The sequence below is a fragment of the Synchiropus splendidus genome, chromosome 12 (assembly GCF_027744825.2).
Source record: "Synchiropus splendidus isolate RoL2022-P1 chromosome 12, RoL_Sspl_1.0, whole genome shotgun sequence".
Lineage (NCBI taxonomy): Eukaryota > Metazoa > Chordata > Actinopteri > Syngnathiformes > Callionymidae > Synchiropus > Synchiropus splendidus.
The window spans coordinates 6,029,540-6,051,284 of NC_071345.1; the positions used below are offsets into that span (position 1 = coordinate 6,029,540).

Genomic DNA, 21,745 nt, shown 5'->3' on the forward strand with positions numbered 1-21,745 from the left:
TCTCCATGCTGGAGCCCGTTTTCCAAACTAGTTTAGAAGTGATCCTCATGCATTTTTAAGCTCCACTGACCTTTCTAATGCACGGACAGCACCACTGCACCCGCAGCTTATAGACTACTGCGGCTTCTGTATGATTTTCCTTCTTAGATTTAGTGGGTGGGGCTAATATTCTTGTGCACTCTATATTCTGGAAATTACGGTATATCCGGCCAGAGTGACTTGATATGCACTCAGATGGTTCAGTACATCTTGTTTCACCAGCTGAAGCTTGAGTCAGGTGACTGTGACTCCCACCTCCTTCCTGTCCACAGCCACTGTGTGGTGCTCATGAGACCCTACGAGTCGCGGCCCAATCCTCTCCCCTGATTGACCCAGGCTTGTGGCCCTGGTGTCGGTGATGCTCCTATGACTCCTGGGTTTGTCCGGTCCCGGTTTATTAACTTGGGGATTTTGTGTTGTTTTTTTTTTTGTCTCCAGATTTGTCGGAATTGCAGCGGCTGCGCGGAGCGCCAGGTGCCCTGCGTGTCCCTGGACTGTCCGGTCCTCTACAAGGTGTCCGGCGTCAACAGACAGCTGTCCAAAGCACCGTACCTGCGTCAGCTCCTGGAGCAGTTCTGATCAGCCCCGGACCGGGTCGGACCTGCTCCTTGTCTCCGTGTTGTGCCCTCCATCCTTGTGTTCTTGTTTGAATGGTGCTTCAATTGAACCTGCTGGGTTCTTCATCTGTCTCGTAACTGTTATTTGTTATACAAGTGTTTGTTCTGCCACGGGGGGGCAGCACTGGACCCCCCCCTCAATCTCCCTCATAGGGCTGGTGTTCGTCTTCACACTTGTTCGCCGCCGTGTCGCCATCATCTGGCCGAGTGAAGAGCGCAGTAAGTGTTCAGATGCAGACGGTGGACTTCGGTTGGTGTAAATACTGTAATACTGTCTCTCCCTGTCGAGTCACGGATGCAATCGAACCTTCTTTTTCACGGTTCTCTTGATTGTACTTGTCCATTTTGGCAGAATTTGACACTAAAGATGGTGAGAACTGGAGCTGAAACCTGGGACTGATGCAATACTTTGTGATAATTTAAGACTTTCAACTCCCTCGTGTGTTTATGATGTTGTTTTTAAAACAAAACTTTGATTCCCCGACAGCCGAAGCAGAATTTGTGTAAAAAAATGTAAAAACTGAAAAAGGTTGATGGTTGTTTTTATTGCTGTGGGTGCAAGTTTGAGATATTAAAACGCTGTTGAAACATATTTCTGGTTTAATGTCGATGGATCACAGTGATGATATTTTATACATGACACAAACAGGAAGTTCAAGCGCTCACATCCTGTTTCTACCGACACTATAGTGCAAAAGTCAACGCGTTTGTCCGCACCATGAACATCAGTCACCGGAGAAAACTTCCTCCAGCCAGCAGGTGGCGTTTATCGAATCCAAAACAATCAAAAAGCTACTGCGGCAGTTTGAACAGTCACACTTTGCAATGCTTATTGTAAAATCCAGTTTGGCTTTTTGGCAGAATCTGCAGACACTTCATGTACAGTTTTGCTTTGAAAGACAAACAGGAGGCCGGACACGATGTCCAGAATGGGATCGACAAGGGTCTCTGACCCGAGTTCGGATGAAGGATGTAGGATGTTTCTCTGACGTGCACAGGTTGGGGGCGAGGCATACGATGAGAAGGCAGATTTAACAACTTCCTGTGAGGTTGTGGACCGATGAGAGCGTGACGACAGCCAAGTCCACTTCTGTCATTGGGCACAGGTGAGCGGGCTCTTTATAAAAGGTCTTTCATGAGCTGAACTTCATGAAGCTTCATCTTCATTCACATGTAGGAGCAAGGGAGGGCTCAGTCTTTCTTCTCTCGGTCCAGCGCCAGCAGCAGTTTGCGGCGGGGCGAGTCCGAGAAGGAGACCGCCGGCGGCGGCAGCAGCAGTGGGGCCTCGGCTGGACTCGCTATTTTGTTGGGAGAACTTGTGGGACTGACGGTGTCATCCATTTCGATGACCTCGAAGTCGGCGTCGTTCCACTGGTCGGCCTCGTTCTCCTCCTCCTCGTCGTCGTTGGCTCTGGTGTCCAGCAGTGCCTGGCGAAACTCGCTGTCGTCCGCCTCCCGTCCGCTCCTGACCAGCGGCTTGCGGCTGAGGGCGCCGGGCGCGGCGAGCTTGTACATGACGGGGAAGAGGATGGAGGTGAAGGTGGCGGTCAGGAGCGACAGCTGCATGAGCAGCGGCTGCTTGTGGGTCTTCCCCCACAGGAATCCCAGGAAGGCGGGCAGCACCATCTCCCCCAGCCCCGCTCCCACCACGAAGGCCGCCGCCGTGTGGCCCGTCACCGTGGTGTACTGCTCCAACCAGGAGATGCCGCTGGGGAAGATGGTGGCCATGGAGGCGCCGTAGAGCGCCGTGCAGGCCCACAGCGCGGCCCTCTCTCTGCTGAAGAGGCAGAGGAGCGTGGAGGAGACGGTGGAGGCCACCAGGCTGAGCAGGATCATGGTGCCGGGGAACATGCAGGTGGCGAAGAAGATGGCGAGGCCGCGGCAGGCGGCGAACGTCCCCCAGAAGAGGGAGTTGAGCCCGGCAGCCTGGCTCTGATCCATGCCGGCGTAGTCTTTAGCGAAGGTGAAGATGAAGGAACCGTACGCCACCTCGGCACCGACGTAGGCGAAGAAGAAGAAGAAGAGCAGGACGACCAGCGCCGTGTGGTGTTTGGCCACCAGGGGCTTGGAGGTGGCCGAGCGGGTGACGTCACGAGAGAAGCTCCCTCGCAGCCACAAGACGAAGAACTGCAGGGCGACGACGAAGACGAAGGAGCCGATCACCACGTAGGCCCACATGGACTTGAGGTGGCCGCCTCGCATGTAGCGCACGGTCATGTGATCCTCGGCCGCTTTGCCGAGCGGAGCGGACGAGTTGCCGGTGATGTTGCCGATGGCCGAGCCGAACAGAAGCTTGGCGATGATGGGGGAAGCAAAGGCTCCCACTGCGAAGCTGAAGTGCAGCGCCTGCATGTGGGGTCCGGCCTGGTCGCCCCACGTGTTGAGGATCAGCACGTTCCCCCCTGCGGGATAGACGCGCACCGGTCACATGTGAGACAGCCACTCTAGAGAGGTTTCTGAAGGAGACTGGTACCAGTGTCCAGAACCCCCATGGAGATCCCGATGCTGGACATGAGAGCGGTCAGCACCGCGGCCTCCTTGCAGAAGGGAATGGCGCACATTCCCACCGCTGTGATGACCAGCGACAGTCCTGCCGGGGGAGGGGGGAGAGGACGGCGTTACACACCTGACCGTTGAAGCGGAAACACCCTGTGACCCTCACTGACCCAGCAGCAGGTGCGGGTTCATGCAGTCGAAGAGGATCCCCCCGATGAGCGAGCCGGCCATGTAGCCTCCCGAGCGGCCCACGAAGATGTAGGAGATGTTGCTGATGTTCTTCTTCACGTTCAGAGCCAAATCCTCAAACGTGGGACCCAGAACCGAAATGCTCATCCCCTGAAACACGTCGGCCATGATGAACACCTTCATGCTCCAGAGGTTGTGACCAGTGACGGGTCGATGAGGCGTCCTGAAACAGTGTCCTCTTTTTCAGAGGCCTCTAGATGGCACTGTTTGGTTTAGGAATGATGAGAGGTTTCATTGACTTGTTCAAGTCCAAATATTTTACAGCAGACAGCACCACCTGGTGGCCTCTGAAAACCCCAGACACTGTTTCATGAAACCTCATCAACCCTTCAATACTGCGTCATGTCGGAGTCAAATCTGACCCTGTATTTCCTTCTGGCTCACTGAACAGAAACTGCTCGAGGATCAAGTCTGACCAGTGGTTGAAGACATGGACCTGCTGGTGACTCGATGTTCTCCACACTCCTGAACATGTTTCATGTTCCATCTCGGATGACGACGGTTCAATATTTGAAGAGGCGTGTAAATATGCCGAGGGAGTGATGGGACTGAGGCGGTGCTGTCGTCGTCGTGGCCTCACTTTTGGGATCATGTTTGTCAAGTCTGTTGCGTTGTTCCGACTCATTTCAGTGACGGTTGGACGGGTTCTGATGTGTTCAACTTCTACAGGAGTCAACAATAGAAGTGGCCAACATTGGTTCATGAGTGACAGCAACATGACGAGAGAATAAATGGAGGGGAATAGTAAAATTATTATATACATGAGGTTTGTTTTTAGAATTTAATAAAACAAACAAACTGGAATTCATTTTAAAAAGTATATATTTTATGAATTACATTTTCAACATAAGTATTATGCTGGTGTCATTAATAAAATTAAAAAAAAATGTTTTTTTTTCTAATGGTGAAACCAAGTTAAGAAACTAAATTGTTTTGTATATATTTTTTGCTACGTTGAAAATTCATTTAAAATATGTACTTTTTTTTAATGAATTACATTTTCGATATTAATACATTTTTTATTTTATTTTTTTCAAATGAGGAAACCAAGTTAAGAAACTAAATTGTGTTTTATTGATATATATATATGTATATTTCTATGTTGAAAATGCAACTCATTTAAAATATGTATATGTATATGTTTTTTTTAATGAATTAGATTTTTAACATCAATAATTGTTTTTTATTTTTATCTTTTTCAAATGAGGAAACCAAGTTAAGAAACAAAATTGTTGTATATTGTATAAATTGTATATATATATATATATATATATATATATATATATATATATATATATATATATATATATATATATATATATAGCTATGTTGAAAATGTAACTCATTAAAAAAAATCGTCATGTCATGAATAAAATTAAAACACTGTGAGGGAGGTTGGTGCAGCGGTGGGCGGGACCCTGGCTGCTGATGGACGCTTCGGACATCCAATGTTAGCGGCCCGTTCTGCTGCGTGAGGAAGTTCCATCTAACATGGAGGTTGCAATGAAACGTATAAAACACTGCGGGAACAGACTCGCGGCGTTTATACCTGTGAAGCCGTTGCTTCGCACGCGAGAGTTCAGACGTGTGTCTGGGTGTTTGTGCTGCGCTCTTCCACTCACCAGCCCCAGGAAGGACGCACAAAGCACCAGCGTGACCATCCAGCGAGCGCAGCTGCCGCCGCCGGCTCCAGCCGCCGCCGCCGCCTCCTCCGGCGCCTCGCCGCCGGGGCTCGCGCGCCTCTTGGCGGCCTTCAGCACGCTCTTGAGGCCGGCCCTGCTGGCGTCCTTCCGCTGGTCGAACAGCGTGTCCTCCTCCTGCTCCTCGTCCTCCATGCTGGCGAAGCGAACCTGCTTCTTCTTCCTGGCGGAGGACGTCATGACTGAGCTCAGGAGGGACAGGAGCGGAGGCGGCAGGTTACCCGGAAGTGCGAGGCTTCCCAGCAGCGGCCAGCAGCTTCAGGTGAAGGCGCCCATGCTGGCGACAGCTGCTTCACTCTGACGGCCGGAGAGACGTCACGGAGAGCGCGCGTGTGATCGTCTCGCTCACTCGCCAGTCTGGACCACAAGCGCTTGGCGTTTAGTGAAATGTTAAACAACAGAGTCCCACAATCGATACTTCAACACGAACTCTACTTAACTGTCATTTAACAGGGAAATGCAGGTTCACTTCCTGGTTGACCAATCCACTCCTTCTATTGGTCGACTCCCGACCATGTGATCCAACCCCAGCATCCCGTTAAAGTGGGTTTCCTGCTAAACGTTTATAATGCGTCATTTAAATACCGACTTTCCACTAGCGTGTCGGACCAAAGATAAACCAGTGGATACAGATGATACTCTCCTGTTCATATATGATTCAAAATAGCAAGTATTAGGCTGGTGTCATTGATAAAATAATTTTATATTTTATTATTTTACATTATATATATATATATATATTTTTTTTTTCTTTTGCTATGTTGAAAATGTAACTCATTTAAAATATGTAAAATATGTATATGTATGTTTTTTTATTAATTAGATTTTCAACATCATTAATATTTTTTTATTTTTATTTTTCAAATGAGGAAACCAAGTTAAGAAACTGTAACTGAAACTAAAATTGTTTTTTTATAATATACATGTATGTGTATGTTTTTTTTTTTGCTATGTTGAAAATATATATTCAATGAAATACATTATATAATATTATATTGCACAATACTATAATATTGTATTATTTAGGGAGAGAAATTAAACAGAAAAACGTTTTCTATTTTCCTCCAATAATTTGGAAGAACTTGAAAACGCTGTTTTTGTAATCTGTCTTTATTTTGTTCTTGTTTTTGCGTTGCATCGCAATGGTTTTCTCATTTATTTCTCTCTCTCATTTAATTATTAGGCTTGATATCGACAGACTTTTGAAGGTTCATAAGTCCTGAAACCAACAGTTAAAAAAAAAACCGAACACCACAACATTCTACTCCGTGTGACTACACCCTATTTTTTGGAGAAGAAAAAACATGTAATTCGCTCTTTAGGAGTGAAAGTACAGTTAAGGGACGAACCAAAAAAAAAAAAAAAAAAACACGTAAAATAACATAATATTTCATGAACTACACCACCACCATATTTGGCATATCCATATCGATGTCACTTGTAAATGAATTTGTATTTTCTTATATTTCTGTTCTCAATATTTTTCACAAATGTTTTCATCATATTTTCATTAATAGCGCCGTAATTACAAGGCTGATGGGCAACATATTCATGTCACTTGTAAAAAAAAAATTTTTTCTTCCAAATTTCATGCTTTTTCCTTCATTCGGTGAAATGGCTTCATAACAAAAACACTGACTGAATCAGTGCATATTTCCATAAATGATGAATTCTGCTTCACTGAAACATCATAACAACAATTATGACTGAAAATGAAGTGTAAGATGCTGCTTTAAATGTTGCAAGTGAAAGTGCATGTTACTCAGAAAATGTCAATTATCGCTATCATGCATTTTTCTTCCCTCTTAGTGTGTATGTCATTCTTTCTCATGGTGAACAGGACAGTATCATTTGTATCCACTGGTTTATCTTTGGCCTGTTGACATTTTTCTACATTACAGCAATACATTTTTTATTTATTTTTTTAACAAAATACCAAGATTGATAAAAACACATTCATTCTCATCATATGTATATTTTTCTGGATAAAGTCTTAATATAAATAACTTGTGTCTAATGAGATTTGTTATTGCAGAATATTTTCTATTTTTTTTTTGTTTTTTTTTTTTCATTTCCTTTTCGATTTGCTTAAAAAATATGTGTGACAGACCTCTATTTGTCCTGCTACTCTAACATTTCTTTCTGTCCAAAATATTCTCTCAAGAACATGAGAAATGAAATGGCATAAGATATTTTGAAAGGATCAGGCACATTATTAATATTTTCTTACAAAACTCTGAGACGTGATCACAAGAACGGCATATGGTGTTAACACCTTGGTTTAGACATGTTCTGTTGCCGTCACGTGGCACGTGGTTTTATTTCCTAGTTGAGGTCAAACCTTGTTTCACCATGGAAGATGACTGTAACACATCTGGATAATTTCGAGGAGACATGTACAAAACGTCCATAGTGGTCGCAGGAATCAGCCTTGTAACTACGGAGAAAATATGATGAAAACAGAAATATGAGAAGAAGTGTGTTGACAAAATGTTAATTATTTATTTTTGAACCCGATTGAAGTCCAATCTGTCAATATCGAGATCAACTTAACGCAGTGCTCTCTGCTTATTTAATTCATGTTTCATTCATGACTTGTTGAAAAAAAAAAAAAAAAGAAATTAAATAAATAATTCTTATTTATTTAATTTTTGTCTTGTTCAAGTTGGGATTATGCAAAAATTCCCAAAACTGATTTCGTATCAAATGTCAAAATAAAAATAAAATAATCAAAATGACAAGCTAATAAATTGGAATAAAAGAAAAAGACAATAATTACCTTTTGATTTGTGTGTGTGTGTGTGTGTGAACGTGCACTTTTAAATTTTCATTATCATTTATATAAAAATTCCAGAAATATATTAAATAAAACAAGACTAGACTCACAACATATTGTGGATGAAAGCAGAGTAAAAAAAAATGTTTCAGTACAATTTATATTTTTTTAATTAAAAAAAATGTATGACTTTTTTTTAGAGTTATATATATATATATATATATATATATATATATATATAGTGTGATTTTTTTTTGTCTACTCCAAAAGTGGATATATAAAAATAAAATACAGGCGGTGACAACAGATTACAGATAAAACCTACATCTTCTGAAGATACAAGAAATGTATTGAATAAAACAATGACTAGACACACGACATAATTTCAAAAACATGACAAACTAAAAAAAAAAGTGACCAGCTCCAGTTTAAAAACAAAATTAAAAAACAAGCTGAAAATCGTGAATTGTTTAAAAAAACGTCAGAACAAAATGTGGAGGTTTGCTCCTTAACGCTACTGCCACCTGCTGTCGGATTGAGCACATTGCAGTCAGAACATACTTCACACGAATTATATGGATGAAAAACCAGCGTCTTGGTAGAGGCATGACTTCGGCATCCCATAATACAACCTTTATTCATAATAATAAACATTCCAGTAAACAAAAACGACCAACAAGCATCTTTCATAAGTTCATCCAAAGCAACGTCATGACAGTAACAAAACTCGGAGGGGTGTATCGAGGTCAAGGGTCAGTCGCTCTTCTCTCTGTTCTCTCTGCGACGTTTCCTCTTGAGATGCAGCGTCTTGAGCTCAGTCATGGTGGAGAAGGTCCTGTGCACCCAAACGGCCTGGCGGACACAAACACAGTCAGCGGGCCACACAGAGCAGTCGGGCCAACCGAACCTGAGGAGGGAAAACATGGAAGTGCGACGTGTCGTACCACGATGACGACGGCGTTCAGGAGCAGAGGGACGGAGAAGACCAGCGAGATGAACATCCCCTTGGAATCAAAGTACTGGAAATTTGAAAACGAGCTGCAAGAGGTCAGAGGTTAGTCACGATCTCCACAGGCTGGAAGGGGACACGTGGAGCGAAGCCTCTCACCTCCAGTTCATCGCCGCCAGCTCGTTCAAGTATTCAGCGCAGTAGACCAGCGCCACTGGAAGAACACACAATTAATTCACCTGAAGGCAAACAGCACCTGTTCTGACTCATCTGTTCACTTCCAGGGAAGTTAAAAAAGGGGACAAATGTTTTAGGAAGGTCAATTTGGGTTCTGCCTTCCGTTCGGGAGGGAATAACGTGTCTATCCGGTTCACCTCGCTGCGACTGGCTCCTCAGTTTCGCGTCAGAAAGGCTCCAACAAGCTCAGCCAGACTCACCCATGAGCAGGAAGTGGCAGATCTGCGCCCGGTAAAAGCGACACGTCACCACGGTGAGGCTCAGACACACGGCGTGGAAGGCCAGCAGCCCCAGAAGCCACGGCTCCGACCACTGCACCTGCCACACACGGGACGCTCTCAGCCGCCGACTCTGAGCGCGCGGAGGAGGAGCGCGCGGCTCAACTTACGGACATCAGGAAGGTCCATATCGACGTGATCCTCAAATGGCTAAAGCCGTCGATCGGGATGGAGCTGATGTTCTCCGCTTTTGATTCCGACATCTTCACAAAGCGCTGGATCTGTGGGAGAAGCGAGTGTCGCAGAGCTCAGCGCCGCGCTGCTGCTGCATGTAAACACTGTCTGCTTCCTGTTTGGCAGCAGTGTCACAGTGACAGCACCACCTAGCGACGGGATGCTTTCACTGCAACGGTCGAACTTCCAACTCCACTTCACACTGACACCTGACGAAAGGAAACAGACGAAGAACACTAGAAAAAGACAAACAGCTCAGTTAAAAATGAATGAACCATAATAATAGTGCCAAAGAGTGAAAGTGATTTTGCAAGCATGCTGCAGTTTATTCAAAGTCTAAACGACAATATCAACACAAATACTGTTTCACATCCTTTTCCTCCAACAACTTCACCACTCCAGTGTTCAACATTCACGTTTCTTACAATGAACAATATTTCTCACATACTTATTCCATTTATTGGGACTGACTCGTAAGAGTCACAACTTCGCCTGCATCGCCTGCATCACACCACAGAATCTTTTTCACAACATATTGTGGATGAAAGTAGAGTAAAAAAAAAAAAAATTGCTCATTCATGTTGCTGTATGTATATTTTCGACCAGCAGATTTGGTCACATTTTCAGTTTACCCATAATAAAGTGGTAAAAGAACCAAACTTCATGAATGTTTTTTGTGACAAAGAAGGATCTGTTCCAATCATTCTATCAGAGAAAAGTCAGATTTGTAGAAATAACTGCAAACTACAAGTGTATGAAAACTGTAGACCATATATATATATATATATATATATATATATATATATATATATAAATAAATTTGTCTACTCTAAAAGTGGATATATAAAAATAAAATACAGGAGTGAGAACAGATAAAACATACATCTTCTAAAAATACAAAAAATATAAAGACTCACAACATATTGTGGATGAAAGTACAGTAAACAAAAATAAAAGTAAAATTTATATTTTTTTAGTTAAATATTTTAGGATTTTTTTTTTAGAGTAGGGCACAAAAAATATACATATATATTTAAAAAAAGTTAAAATACATATATTTTAGAGTATTTAGAGTATATATGTAAATGTTTTGTCTACTCTAAAAGTGGATATATAAAAATAAAATACAAGCGGTGACAACAGATTACAGATAAAATATACATCTTCTAAAAATACAAGAAATATATTCAATAAAACAATGACTAGACACATATTGTGGATGAAAGTAGAGTAAAAAAAGTATATATATATATATATATATATATATATATATATATATTTTTTTTTTTTTATTTTTTATTTTTTTTTTAAGCAAAGCAATGCCTCAGGACTTGTTTCTGGCCGTGTGGAAGTCTGGGACGAAGGTGGCCGCCACAGTGATGGGGGTGGAGTAGCCGAGGGCGAAGTTGTACAGGCCAAGCATCAGACACTTCCATGTGGTGCGCAGGGCTTTTCCTACGTTCTGAAAAATAAACACATGCTCATGGCAGGATATCAGCAGCCGTGGTTCAGATAAGGTTGGTAGCTCGCCATATCATTTTGATCACATGACATGAGCTGGTGACTGCGGAACCTTTTCTATCTCTCCGCTGCAATTTTATTTCATTGTTACTTATCAAATAAACAGTAAAAATGCAAAGTTGTTGTCGATGTGTTCTTTCACTTTTTGATGATCAGTAACCGATGCGGTGCTTCCGTGGAAAACAATAATAATAATAGGGTTCTTCGTGAAATCCCACAACATTTATCACAGGTTAAAAAACAGACAAAATGAGGTGACAGATGGAGGATCAGTTGGAGGTGGAAACAGGACGTCAACACTATTGTCTGCTGGCGCTGTGGAACAGGAAAGGGCGGAAAGCAGCAGAAACAGCAGCAAGACGACGGTTCAACGCTCAATAGTTTCATGTCAAATTTGAAAATCATTGCAGCATTTTATCTAACAGTTGAACATGAGACGAAACTCCGACAAACCTTCCTGACTTTCTTGTACTTCTCCTTCTTCCGTCTCTTCTTCTCCTCTTTGCTCTCCTCATCCAACAGAGGCTCGTATTGCTCGGAGGAAAAGGCAAAACGTATTTCTCGGAACACCTCCTGAGCACTGGAGTCCTCCGAGGGCTCGTCGACGTCCTGCTGTCGCTGGTACTTCGCTGAAGCTGCACTCGGCTGGTCTCTAGCGAGGGATGGAGGTGTGGACTTCATGGCAGCTGCTCACTGAACTCCTCAGTGGGAAAAGAAGTTAGTCAGGAGGTCGGCTCTGTTGTCAGCAGACATCATGTGCATGAGTGGCTGCGCATTCCAGCGGACCGCCTTGTGTGTGTGTGTAGGGGGCAGGAGGGGTCAGCAGCGCTTCTTAAAGGTGTAAATACTGGAGCTGAAATGCTGCTGAAGCTGTTGCCCTGTGGTTTATCGTCAGGGTTCACAAACCAGGCCGACATAGATCAAATGTGTTTTTTTTATTTAAGAGAATTGCCAGAGCCGTCTGTTCTGAGCTTATTAAAAATGTCATGATAAAATACAGCTGAAGGACACGACACGTCACTGTACACGAACCCAAACGCTACTTCTCCACCTCTTCGTCCTGCGCTCGACCTGCTGGCTTTTCGAAGCGAATGATGCGGATGTTGCTACTCTCAGGAATGAAGCTGAACAAAGAGAGAGAGGAGCGTGTTAGGTTGAGTGGCGGACGTGAACCATCACGGAGCTTTAGCGGTACCTCATGCTGAGCGGCGTGAGGAAGATGAACTGCCTGTACGTCTGGCTCAAGGCCACCTCCAGCATCATGTCCACAGAGATCCTGCGGTTCACCATGTCCTGTGGGAGGAGAAGCCAGTGAGGCTGCATGTTTCCAGCGGCGCCTCCCTACATTCCAGTCCTCACCATGTAAACATCGAACTCGTCCAGGCAGCGGAACGGCGTCTCCGTGATGCCCCAGAGAGAGAGGACAAAGCAGACGGTGGAGAAGGAGCGCTCGCCCCCGGACAGCGAGCGCATGTCGCTCCGCTCCTCCTCGCTGCCTTCGCTGGGCGTCACCTGAGGGACGGACGCTTGGTTAAACCACTCCACTATGCTTCAGCATGGGCAGCTTCTTACAGAGAGCGAGAGAGTCTGCTCCTTGTGGTCGAAGATCATCCGGCCTGAGTAGCCTCTCTGTGACAGCATGCTGTCGAAGAGGTATTTGCACCGAGCTGAAAGAAAGCTGAGAGACAAAGCTGAGGGTCGTGCAACGCTCCATCGTGCGGAAGGATGAGAGGAAAGCAAGAGGGCGACGGGTCCGTCCACGCACCTTCTGAAAACAGAGTAGAAGTCTACCCTGTTGGCCCAGACTCGGTGCAGCATGTTGCTGAAGGTTTTCAGGTTCTTGATTTCCTGCGCCATGTTCTTGTAGTTCACCATGGCCTCGTGATATTGTCTTCAGAGAGGAGAGGCTCAGCAAACGCACATCCCGCACGGTGGTCACTCTGACCTCTCACCTCACGATCTCCTCCTTGTCCCCCTGCTTCTCCTGCTGAGTTCTGATCTTCACCTTGAGGCGGCTGATCTCCATATCCAGACTTTTGGCTGACTTGGAGACGCTCACGCGGTCTGGGCAGATCTCGGTTGCCTTGGAAACGGAGGCCTGCACACACACACACACACACAGCAGTAAGTCATGGAATCTCACCAGACGGCTCTGTAATGGACAGCAGACACGGCACCTCTATCTCCTGCTGCTTCTTTTCCACGGACTCTTCCAGGCTCTGGATGTTTCGGAGGTGAGCGCTGCGCTTGTCATCATAGTGCTTTTTATGATGCTGACGCTTCATCACCTCCTGGTCCGTGTTGCTCAGCTCCTCCTTCAGTCAGACAGACAAGTCATTCTGAGAGTCCACAGCCTGAGCCACTGTCCTCTCGCCTTTCCACAACACCAAACCATAACGTGACTCTCTGAATTTCCGGACTAGTGCGCAGTTTCACGCACTAAATTTAAAAAGGAAAATAGATCTGGAGTGCAGTGGTGCTGTCTGCGCTGTAAAAAGGTCAATGGAACTTAAAAATGCATGAGGATCACTTTTAAACTAGTTTTGAAAATGAGGTCCAGCATGGAGACTGACTCATGAAACAAACTGGGCAATGTTCTGAACTTGAACCATGAACTCCTCACGACTGTTATTGATATTAAAGTGCTCAAAATGCACTGTTTTCGCCCACATGTCCGCAGTTCTGACACCACAGCTGGTCACAGCTGCTGCTTCTCCTCTCCAGTCCTCCAGCTGCAGACACACAGGCGTAAACGGCGCATTTTGAGCGCTTTAAGGTCAATAAAACACCTGTGATTTCATCGGTTTGATGTGAACAAGGCTCAACATTTTGGCAGCATGACGCTCTTAAGCCTGTAAAAAACCCATATATTAGCTGCGTCGTTGTATAAACTGCAGGGTTCAGACCACAAGAACAAAGTAGCGGATTATAGTCCAGGAATTACGGTCCTATCAGCTCTTTCCATAAGTGAGTTAGGAAGGTCAACAATGAAGTCAACACACACCACTTCCTCACCTTCTTCTGGTCGGCCTCCTCTGCGATGGCAGCGATCTGATCTTTGTGCTGCTTATATTCCTGCTCCGCCTTCTCGTGAGAGACTTTGTGTTCAACCATCTGAGCCTTGGCCTCCTCCAACTCCACAGTGAGCAGCTCGATCTTGCCCTCGATCTCCTGCAGATCCTCCTCCTGTGGCCCAGCGCAAATCGTCAGCAGGTTCAGCATTCAGGACAAGACAGGAGCGGTCCCACACACACCAGAGGCTTCAGGTCCTCAGACAGCGGTTCTTCAACATTCTGCAGGTCCATCAGCTCCAGCTGGAGGTTTGTGGCTTTGTTCTAGAAGAAAAGCCGTTTTAGAAGGTGTGAATGTGACCATGTGATTTCGGACCAAAATGACAGACTTGGGTCGACTTCTGCTCCATGTGAGTTTTTCTCTGCAGCACTTGGTTCTGCCTGATGTCGTCGCTCAGCCTTCTGATTTGCTGGTCAAAGCGAGCCTCCTGAGCTTTCTGGTTCTCCATTTCTTTCTGCAAATGCCTAAAAGAGACGGGGGACCGTGACTTGACTTGTTGATGGGCCCAGCCTCACTGGTCACGTGTGCACCTCAGCTCACCTGATTTCCTCCTCCACGTCTCCAGAGAGGTAGTTGACCCGCTTCTGGTCGGCCGTGTAAGTCCGGTTGGGAAAGATCTGGTCGCCTTCCTTAGAGAAAGCCTGACTGCAGTTCTGCGGGGGTCTGTTCTGCTGCATCACATTACGCGCTTCTGCACGGTCCTGCAGAGTCACACAACATGGAGTCACTACACGTAAAACATGGAGTCACTACCCGTAAAACTTGAGGTCACTGCATGTAAAACATGGAGCTACTACACGTAAAACATGGAGTCACTACCCGTAAAACATGGAGTCACTACACGTAAAACATGGGGCTACTACATGTAAAACATGGAGTCACTACATGTAAAACATGGGGCTACTACACGTAAAACATGGAGTCACTACATGTAAAACATGGAGTCACTACATGTAAAACATGGGGCTACTACACGTAAAACATGGAGTCACTACACGTAAAACATGGAGCCACTACACGTAAAACATGGAGTCACTACATGTAAAACATGGAGTCACTACATGTAAAACATGGGGCTACTACACGTAAAACATGGAGTCACTACACGTAAAACATGGAGCCACTACACGTAAAACATGGAGTCACTACACGTAAAACATGGAGCCACTCCATGTAAAACACGGAGTCACTACACGTAAAACATGGAGCCACTACACGTAAAACATGGAGTCACTACACGTAAAACATGGAGCCACTCCATGTAAAACACGGAGTCACTACACGTAAAACATGAGGTCACTACATGTGGGTTGTGAACTGCTATTTCACAAGTGAGTTACCTTGATCAGTAAAATACTCTCGACACCCCTCTGGTCAATAAGGCAGTTTGTCACAAAATGGTCCTCAATGTCCAGAGCCTGAAGCACAGACGGGTATTTGGGGTGGTTCACCGCTCTGAAGGAAAAGTCATTCTGTCAGTAAAGGAGAGGCAGGACACACCCACATGATGCTGAAGAATACGGATCTCCTGCTTGCCTTTGTGTGATGTTGTGGATGTTTGGCAGAAACCTGCTGGTGATGATTTGGGGTCGACGTCCTCCAGCGCAGACCCTCGCCATCAGGCCCTTCAGCACGTCCTCGTCCTTATGGTTATCGCAGATAAAAGCCTGCAGCAGAGTTTTCAGACACACTTCCACGGCCAGGGCCAAGTCCGGGTCCTTCAGGCTGATCAGGTAACCTGCTCAGGCCACAACACCCACCGTCACATGACCTTCACCAGCCACTCAGGAGACTAGCGTTCAGACGTCTCAACAGAGGCGGCATGACTTCACAAACGCATGAGGTCAGCCAAAGAGCCGAGCTCACCGAGAGGTCCTCTGGGCTTCTGCTTGAATTGACCTCGCCTGTGCGCCTCCTCGATGGCGTTGAGAAGAGGCTGCATGTTTTCCCCGAAGCGCTGCAGTCTGTTTGACCTGCTGCCTTCCAGCATCCGCAGCCGCCTGCCGTTGGCCGAGATGGATTTCTGGAGATTGGACTGCTCCATCCTTCAGTCAGAGGACTCAGTGGTAACGACACACAGAATGGCTTGAACCCGGATCTGGAGAGCAAAGCCCGCCATTTCTCCCTCCTTCACCTGAGCTTCTCTTGCTCCTCCTTGGCTCTGAGGCAGGCGTGCTCATACTGGTCCATCTGCTGGCCCAGAGTGGAGATGTGAAGGTTCATGTTTTCCACCTCCGTCTGGAGCTGCTCCATTCGCTGCTGCTTGGCTTCAATTTCTGACCCAGATGTGCAACTGATGCTAGAAGAAAGGACACGGCTAATAGTGAACTGGAGAAACTCAGAATAAAGAGGATTGTTTTTGTACCTGTGCTTCAGGTCATTTATCCGTGTGGTCAACAGAGTCTTGTCCTTTTCCAGGTCTCTCAGGTTCACCTTGTGTCTGTGGACGGTGACCTGGAACAGCACGAAAGCAGAACAGAGGTCCACGTTAGAGAAAAGTACAGCTGGACCTGATAAACCCCAGGAGCGTGAGAGACTCACCTCACTGGACCTAAAAACAGTGTTGAGCTTTTGGGCTTCAGCTTTTAACACAGACGACTTGGGCTGTAGTTCCTGGACCTTCTGGGTGATTTTCTCCAAATCTTCCTGAAGGATCTTGTACCTGTCCTCTGCCTCCTTGGTCTTATTCTGGAAACAAAACACCTTGTTGAAGAGTCAAACAAACAGCGAACCCACACAAGCACACGCCACACCTTCCACTCCTCGACTTTCTCATCATATTTCACTGTGGAGCGTCTCTCCGCCTGCAGCTTGTCCTTCATCGGCACCAGCTCCTTTTCCACCTCCTCCACCTTTGAATTGATGTAGCGACGACAGTTACTATGAAGCAAACCTGTGGTGGTACAGGGAGAACTCACCAGAGCCCAGGCCATCTGCTTCTGTAGCTCCTCCAGTTTGGCGTGCATTTCATCAACAGACGCCAGGTTCTTGAAGCACTCCTCCTTCGCTTTGTAGTCCTGCTTCAACTCCTTTAAGCACTGATGGAGAAGTAAGAGGCAAAAGGGTTTGACCAGATACATATGCAAGGCTTTGGGATGCTCTCTTACTTCACAGTGCTGCTCCAGTTTATCCCTGGTGACGGTCTGTGCACTTTTGATGGCGGTGATGTCGTCATTCATCTGATCCAGGTGAGTGGCTTTCATGAAAAACTGATGGCGAGAATTACACAGGACTGATTCACCCCAGCCAGGAACTTGAGATGGAGAAGGCTACACAAAGCTCTGCACACACCTTGTACTTGTCCCCCTCTCCTTTAGAATGGAGGAAGAATTTGCTCATCTCTTGATTCAGCACTGTCACAGGGTTGTTCACCTACATGGTTAAACAAAAAACAGCCTTATTCGGGGTCTTTGAAGCACTGCAGGACTTGTACGTGACGGTGATAGAGACATAGAGAGGTCATGTAAATATGTCATACCTGAATATTAAAACTATCCAGCATGGAAACCAGCTCTTCTTTTTTGGTGGAAATCACTTGACCTAGAAGGTGAGGATGGAAAAAAACAATAAATAATGTAGTCCTGGTTTTTCAGAATTTTAAATGTCATACATTTTAGAAAATCAAGAGTTTACCAGACTTGGATCGGAGTTTATACATTCTTGATCCCTCGCGTGTTATTCGGAGATCGACGACAATAGAAGACCCGTAAAGTTCGGGTTTGTAAGCGTCAGATCCTTGGTTTCGTAGTGTGACTGAGACATCGGCGGAGCTGACGGTGCAGAGTAAACAAAGCAAGTTTAACAAGCCAAGTGATACTCCAAGTCACATGGGTCAGAGATGTGGAGGCAAATTTCAAAATTAAAAATTTTAACAACCACTTCTGAACAAAACTGTTTTTTAGGACTTCATAAAACTGTGCTATTTGATCTGAACCGACTTCTAATGAGTAGTAGAATAAGTAGAACCAATGGTTGGAAACTCAATTGCGACTTCATCTAGTACAACAGATGCAGTACATTTACCTTTCCCCATCCTTGATGAAATCCTTGAGGGATGAGGCTCTGTTGGTGGCCTGGGCGTTTCCACCCAAAGCAACGATAAGAGCGGTCAGGACGGCACTTTTTCCAGCTGAGACACAATAACATACACATTTCTAGATGGCTGTATCATGCGAGGAAGGTCTTCCAACAAGAAATTATCAATCCCTTTTAAGTTATTGTCATTTAATTCTAACATTTTAATCCTATTCGATTAAAATGAGCATATACGTTTTTTAACTCTTTTTTTTTTTAACTCAACATCGGACCGGGACCTTCAGCAGGCACTGGACCGGTTTGCAGCCGAGTGTGAGGGTTGAGGATCAGCACCTCCAAGTCTGAGGCCATGGTTCTCGACTGGAATAAGGTGGTTTGCTCTCTCCGGGTTGGTGGAGAGTTCTTGCTCCAAGTGGTGGAGTTAAGGTATCTCAGGGTCTTGTTCTCGAATGAGGGAAAAGGGGAGCGTGAGATTGATAGACAGGTTGGTGCAGCGGCAGCAGTGATGCATTTGCTGTATCGGACCGTCGTGGTGAAGAGGGAGCTGAGTCACAAGACGAAGCTCTCGATTTACCGATCGATCTACGTTCCCACCCTCACCTTTGGTCACAAGCTTTGGGTAATGACCGAAAGGATGAGATCGCGGATACAAGCGGCTGAGATGAGTTTCCTCCACAGGGTGGCTGGGCGCACCCTTAGAGATAGGGTGAGGAGTTCGGTCATCCGGGAGGAGCTCGGGGTGGAGCCGCTGCTCCTCCACATCCAGAGGAACCAGCTGAGGTAGGTCGGGCATCTGATCCGGATGCCCCCTGGACGCCTCCCTGGGGAGGTGTTCCGGGCATATCCTACCGGGAGGAGACCCCGGGGAAGACCCAGGACTCGCTGGAGAGATTATGTCTCTGGTCTGGCCTGGGAACGCCTCGGGAAGAGCTGGAGGAGGTTTGTGCGGATCAGGAAGTTTGGGCTTCCTTGCTCCGAATGCTGCCTCCGCGACCCGCCTCCGGATAAGCGGCAGAATAAGGTGAAGGTGAACAGCATTATAAGGATTTAAGACATAGGCATTATAGGTTTAAGATTAAGACAAAGAACCACATCTCGATGAGTTAAAGAAAAAGGTGGAGGCTCCTTATCTAACTCATTATTATTCTTATTTACTACCTACGTCAACGTGGCATCACTCACACACGGCGGTTCAAACTTACTCCCATTTTGGCCGACAACAAAGTTGACACTGGGACTGAAAGTGAAAGGGCCCAGGAGGGAATGACACATGAAGTTCCTCAGCGTGATGCTCTCCACTATCCCGGCGTCAGTCACAGGATTACTCGGAACTGCCAACTGGATGTTAACAGTACTGTTAGACTGTGTTTGTTTTTCACTGTGACATCCATCAATGCCTTGACATGAATAGCTTCACCATTAACCTCAAAAGATCAGTTATTTTTGAACATTGACAGGACTTACCTGTTTACCCAACGTGGACTGAAATGAAGTAGAAAGCTCTTCAGCATCATCGTCGTCGTCAACATCGTGCCTCGGTTTGGGTCGTTTCGAGTTGTTGTCAATGACGGAGGTGCTCTTCCTTTTCGCCATTTCGACCTGCAAAGTTAATAAAGTGTGAGAAGTTTGTCCGTCAACAAACCAAAGTGCGTCATTGTTTTGCTTTAGCTAAACGCCGCCCTCAAGTGACAAAGCTGCGTTAGCCGACTGGCTAATGCGGCGAGTTGAACAGCTCCAACACACGTCAGGGGGAAAATGTGAGGTGTCAAGCTGGCAGCTTGACACCGACAAGGCGGAAACGTCTTGAGAAAAGGTAGCTCACCGACTAGACGTCTCGGTCCGGTGTGACAAATCTTGACCGGTCGCATCGAATTCGCGCGTCCCTCGCAACTTCCTGTTGTCGTTACTGACGCGATCCAACCGCAGGACCGGCACTGCGCATGTGCAAGAGTACCGGGCATACGTCACAACGGCATCTTGTTTGTTCCGGAAGCGCGTTTCCTTTCCAATTTTTTTGTCAATATAAACTGATGGCAAGGACGAGATTATTAAGTTATGTCGCTCTGCAGCCTGGGACAGTCTGGTTTGGGACCTTAAATTTATTCTTTCATAGATGTCCGAAGTAAACAGCCACCGACGTCTCCTCAATGCAGCTTGTTTGAACAGCACCAGGAATCGAAAACAATAACAAAAAAAAAGAAAGACAGTGCCTTTTTTTCTATTTTTATTCTTTATTTTTATTGCCAAAATTAAGTATAGTCATATATATAGTCATGAACACGCCCATTACAATGTCAAATCACTGTGGTTATTATATATGGTATCACAAATATATAATAATAATTATTTAAAAAAAAATACAAAACAAAAAATAAATAAATCAAACAGAATGTAAAATAAAACATACATATTAATGCAAGGGGGTAAAATGATTAAACAACGATTTTAAATTGAGAACTGAGTTAATTTTTGTGCTTTTTGTTTGGTGGAATGTTTGATGGGATTAAAATGTTGTTGTGTTTCAGTGTAGAAACCAATTGAGGAAAGGGATCTGTGAGCATATTTCGATTTATGGGTGAAGCTGGAAGAAAATGCTCTTCATACAAACCAAAAACAACAGTCTTCCAAAATACAGTGGTGCCTCGGTTTTCGAACGTCTCGGAATTCGAACGAAAATCCAGAACTCGAACTGCCCCACAAAAAGCAGGAAAAAACATAACGTGCGTGGACCGATCAGCTGACCCACGGCTCGCTTTGTTATTGTGTATAACACAGCCTCTGTATGCAGACGTGTCCCGTTAGCTCCATTTACTGACTGTTTTTTCTTCATATTGAGGTGTAAAACCTTTCCTGTCTCCACACTGGACCGTGGTAGAGTGTCACAGGGGAGGTGCTCGCTCTCCACACCTCCACTCCAGGGTTTGATGTCCTGTTGTGGGCTGGAGCTGGGACAGGGATGAGGCGAGTCTGGGACAGAGCGTGACTTGGTTTATGACTTTGTCACAGCCAAACTGCACAGAAGCGCACATTCAGAGCTGGACACGCACCGGGCACCTCTTCACTTTTGGAGAGACGTCACTCACTCGGCAACCCCTCCCACATGCAGCGGCCACACACATAGAGGAACAGCGCACCTGCAGCAGACACTCTACATTCACTCCTACAAAAGACTATTTTAAGGCTTGGAACACATTATTTCTTTCTCCATTCATTGTAATGGGAAAAATCGATTCAGATTTCGAACAAATCGCTTCTCGAACGGCTGTCTGGATTGTGGTCCAGAACCGAGGTACCACTGCAGTTCAAAATGAGTTATTACGTTGTTATTAATAAAGTCACAGATCTCCTGCCAAAAATCTGATTCACAAAAATGACAAAAGCGGTGTCAATATCTTTCTGAAATCGTTTATTAATAAAGACTTTGCTAGGATAGATTCTGCGAAGAACTCTAAAAGAGATTTCCCTCACTTTGTTGCTGATCGAATACTTACAAGGAAGGAGCCATACCTTCTGCCACGTTGCTAAATGACGTCTTATTTGCATAAGAATATCTTACTTAGATGATTTGGAAAATCGGCAAATTTAACGGCAATGTCACCCAA

The 21,745-nt window shown here is 45.5% G+C and overlaps 5 protein-coding genes across 8 annotated transcripts in view; 1 reads left to right on the top strand and 4 right to left on the bottom strand.

Moving 5' to 3' along the window:
* Positions 1-1,248, top strand: part of rev3l (REV3 like, DNA directed polymerase zeta catalytic subunit) — a 30,903-nt gene extending 29,655 nt beyond the window's left edge. For both annotated transcript variants that reach the window (XM_053880679.1, XM_053880680.1), the window contains exon 32: positions 478-1,248. In XM_053880679.1, coding sequence (XP_053736654.1) covers positions 478-618 — 141 coding nt within the window. In that variant the 3' untranslated portion in view covers positions 619-1,248. The remainder of the gene's footprint in view (positions 1-477) is intronic.
* Positions 733-5,585, bottom strand: mfsd4b (major facilitator superfamily domain containing 4B). 3 transcript variants are annotated; one of them, XM_053880682.1, is made up of 5 exons: positions 5,323-5,585; positions 5,024-5,264; positions 3,323-3,491; positions 3,130-3,246; positions 735-3,058 (listed from the first exon to the last, which is right to left on the bottom strand). In XM_053880682.1, the coding sequence occupies exons 2-5, from the start codon at positions 5,234-5,236 to the stop codon at positions 1,848-1,850; spliced, it is 1,710 nt and encodes a 569-aa protein (XP_053736657.1). In that variant the 5' UTR covers positions 5,237-5,264; positions 5,323-5,585; the 3' UTR covers positions 735-1,847. The 3 variants fall into 3 exon arrangements, with proteins under 3 accessions (XP_053736658.1, XP_053736656.1, XP_053736657.1); XM_053880683.1 differs by lacking the exons at positions 5,024-5,264; positions 5,323-5,585 and adding an exon at positions 3,818-4,358 and having other exon boundaries at positions 733-3,058; XM_053880681.1 differs by having other exon boundaries at positions 734-3,058; positions 5,024-5,585.
* A 2,543-nt stretch (positions 5,586-8,128) lies between these two features.
* tmem18 (transmembrane protein 18) lies at positions 8,129-9,654 on the bottom strand. Its single transcript, XM_053881691.1, has 5 exons — positions 9,452-9,654; positions 9,264-9,381; positions 8,986-9,040; positions 8,822-8,915; positions 8,129-8,729 (listed from the first exon to the last, which is right to left on the bottom strand). The coding sequence occupies exons 1-5, from the start codon at positions 9,542-9,544 to the stop codon at positions 8,631-8,633; spliced, it is 459 nt and encodes a 152-aa protein (XP_053737666.1). The 5' UTR covers positions 9,545-9,654; the 3' UTR covers positions 8,129-8,630.
* A 163-nt stretch (positions 9,655-9,817) lies between these two features.
* LOC128768674 (required for drug-induced death protein 1-like) lies at positions 9,818-11,717 on the bottom strand. Its single transcript, XM_053881692.1, has 2 exons — positions 11,490-11,717; positions 9,818-10,977 (listed from the first exon to the last, which is right to left on the bottom strand). The coding sequence occupies exons 1-2, from the start codon at positions 11,715-11,717 to the stop codon at positions 10,840-10,842; spliced, it is 366 nt and encodes a 121-aa protein (XP_053737667.1). The 3' UTR covers positions 9,818-10,839.
* A 233-nt stretch (positions 11,718-11,950) lies between these two features.
* Positions 11,951-20,067, bottom strand: si:dkey-119f1.1 (Structural maintenance of chromosomes protein 6-like). The gene is made up of 27 exons (XM_053881690.1): positions 19,966-20,067; positions 19,608-19,742; positions 19,346-19,481; positions 18,132-18,237; positions 17,742-17,878; positions 17,587-17,648; positions 17,400-17,480; positions 17,216-17,317; positions 17,027-17,146; positions 16,862-16,960; positions 16,650-16,796; positions 16,474-16,562; positions 16,243-16,407; positions 15,975-16,153; positions 15,645-15,846; positions 15,449-15,563; positions 14,649-14,809; positions 14,437-14,572; positions 14,291-14,371; positions 14,052-14,222; positions 13,214-13,351; positions 12,989-13,134; positions 12,802-12,927; positions 12,609-12,714; positions 12,396-12,548; positions 12,232-12,329; positions 11,951-12,160 (listed from the first exon to the last, which is right to left on the bottom strand). Exons 2-27 carry the CDS (start codon positions 19,734-19,736, stop codon positions 12,076-12,078), a joined length of 3,270 nt encoding a protein of 1,089 aa, XP_053737665.1. The 5' UTR covers positions 19,737-19,742; positions 19,966-20,067; the 3' UTR covers positions 11,951-12,075.
* Between the last annotated feature and the right edge of the window lie 1,678 nt (positions 20,068-21,745).

Bases quoted from the DNA above. Each gene is read 5' to 3' on its own strand.
- mfsd4b (XM_053880681.1), bottom strand. From the start codon at position 5,281: ATGACGTCCTCCGCCAGGAAGAAGAAGCAGGTTCGCTTCGCCAGCATG. The intron at 3,492-5,023 runs GTGAGTGGAAGA...GACGTGTTTCAG, and splicing joins GTGCGTCCTTCCTGGGGCTG to GGGATGAGCATTTCGGTTCT. The intron at 3,247-3,322 runs GTCAGTGAGGGT...CTCCCCCGGCAG, and splicing joins GAACCCGCACCTGCTGCTGG to GACTGTCGCTGGTCATCACA.
- tmem18 (XM_053881691.1), bottom strand. From the start codon at position 9,544: ATGTCGGAATCAAAAGCGGAGAACATCAGCTCCATCCCGATCGACGGC. The intron at 9,382-9,451 runs GTAAGTTGAGCC...CGTGTGTGGCAG, and splicing joins TATGGACCTTCCTGATGTCC to GTGCAGTGGTCGGAGCCGTG. The intron at 9,041-9,263 runs GTGAGTCTGGCT...GTGTTCTTCCAG, and splicing joins CTGCCACTTCCTGCTCATGG to TGGCGCTGGTCTACTGCGCT.
- LOC128768674 (XM_053881692.1), bottom strand. From the start codon at position 11,717: ATGAAGTCCACACCTCCATCCCTCGCTAGAGACCAGCCGAGTGCAGCT. The intron at 10,978-11,489 runs GTTTGTCGGAGT...TTTATTTTTCAG, and splicing joins AGTACAAGAAAGTCAGGAAG to AACGTAGGAAAAGCCCTGCG.
- si:dkey-119f1.1 (XM_053881690.1), bottom strand. From the start codon at position 19,736: ATGGCGAAAAGGAAGAGCACCTCCGTCATTGACAACAACTCGAAACGA. The intron at 17,649-17,741 runs GTAAACTCTTGA...CTCACCTTCTAG, and splicing joins TAAACTCCGATCCAAGTCTG to GTCAAGTGATTTCCACCAAA. The intron at 17,318-17,399 runs GTGTGTGCAGAG...TCTCGCCATCAG, and splicing joins GAGAGGGGGACAAGTACAAG to TTTTTCATGAAAGCCACTCA.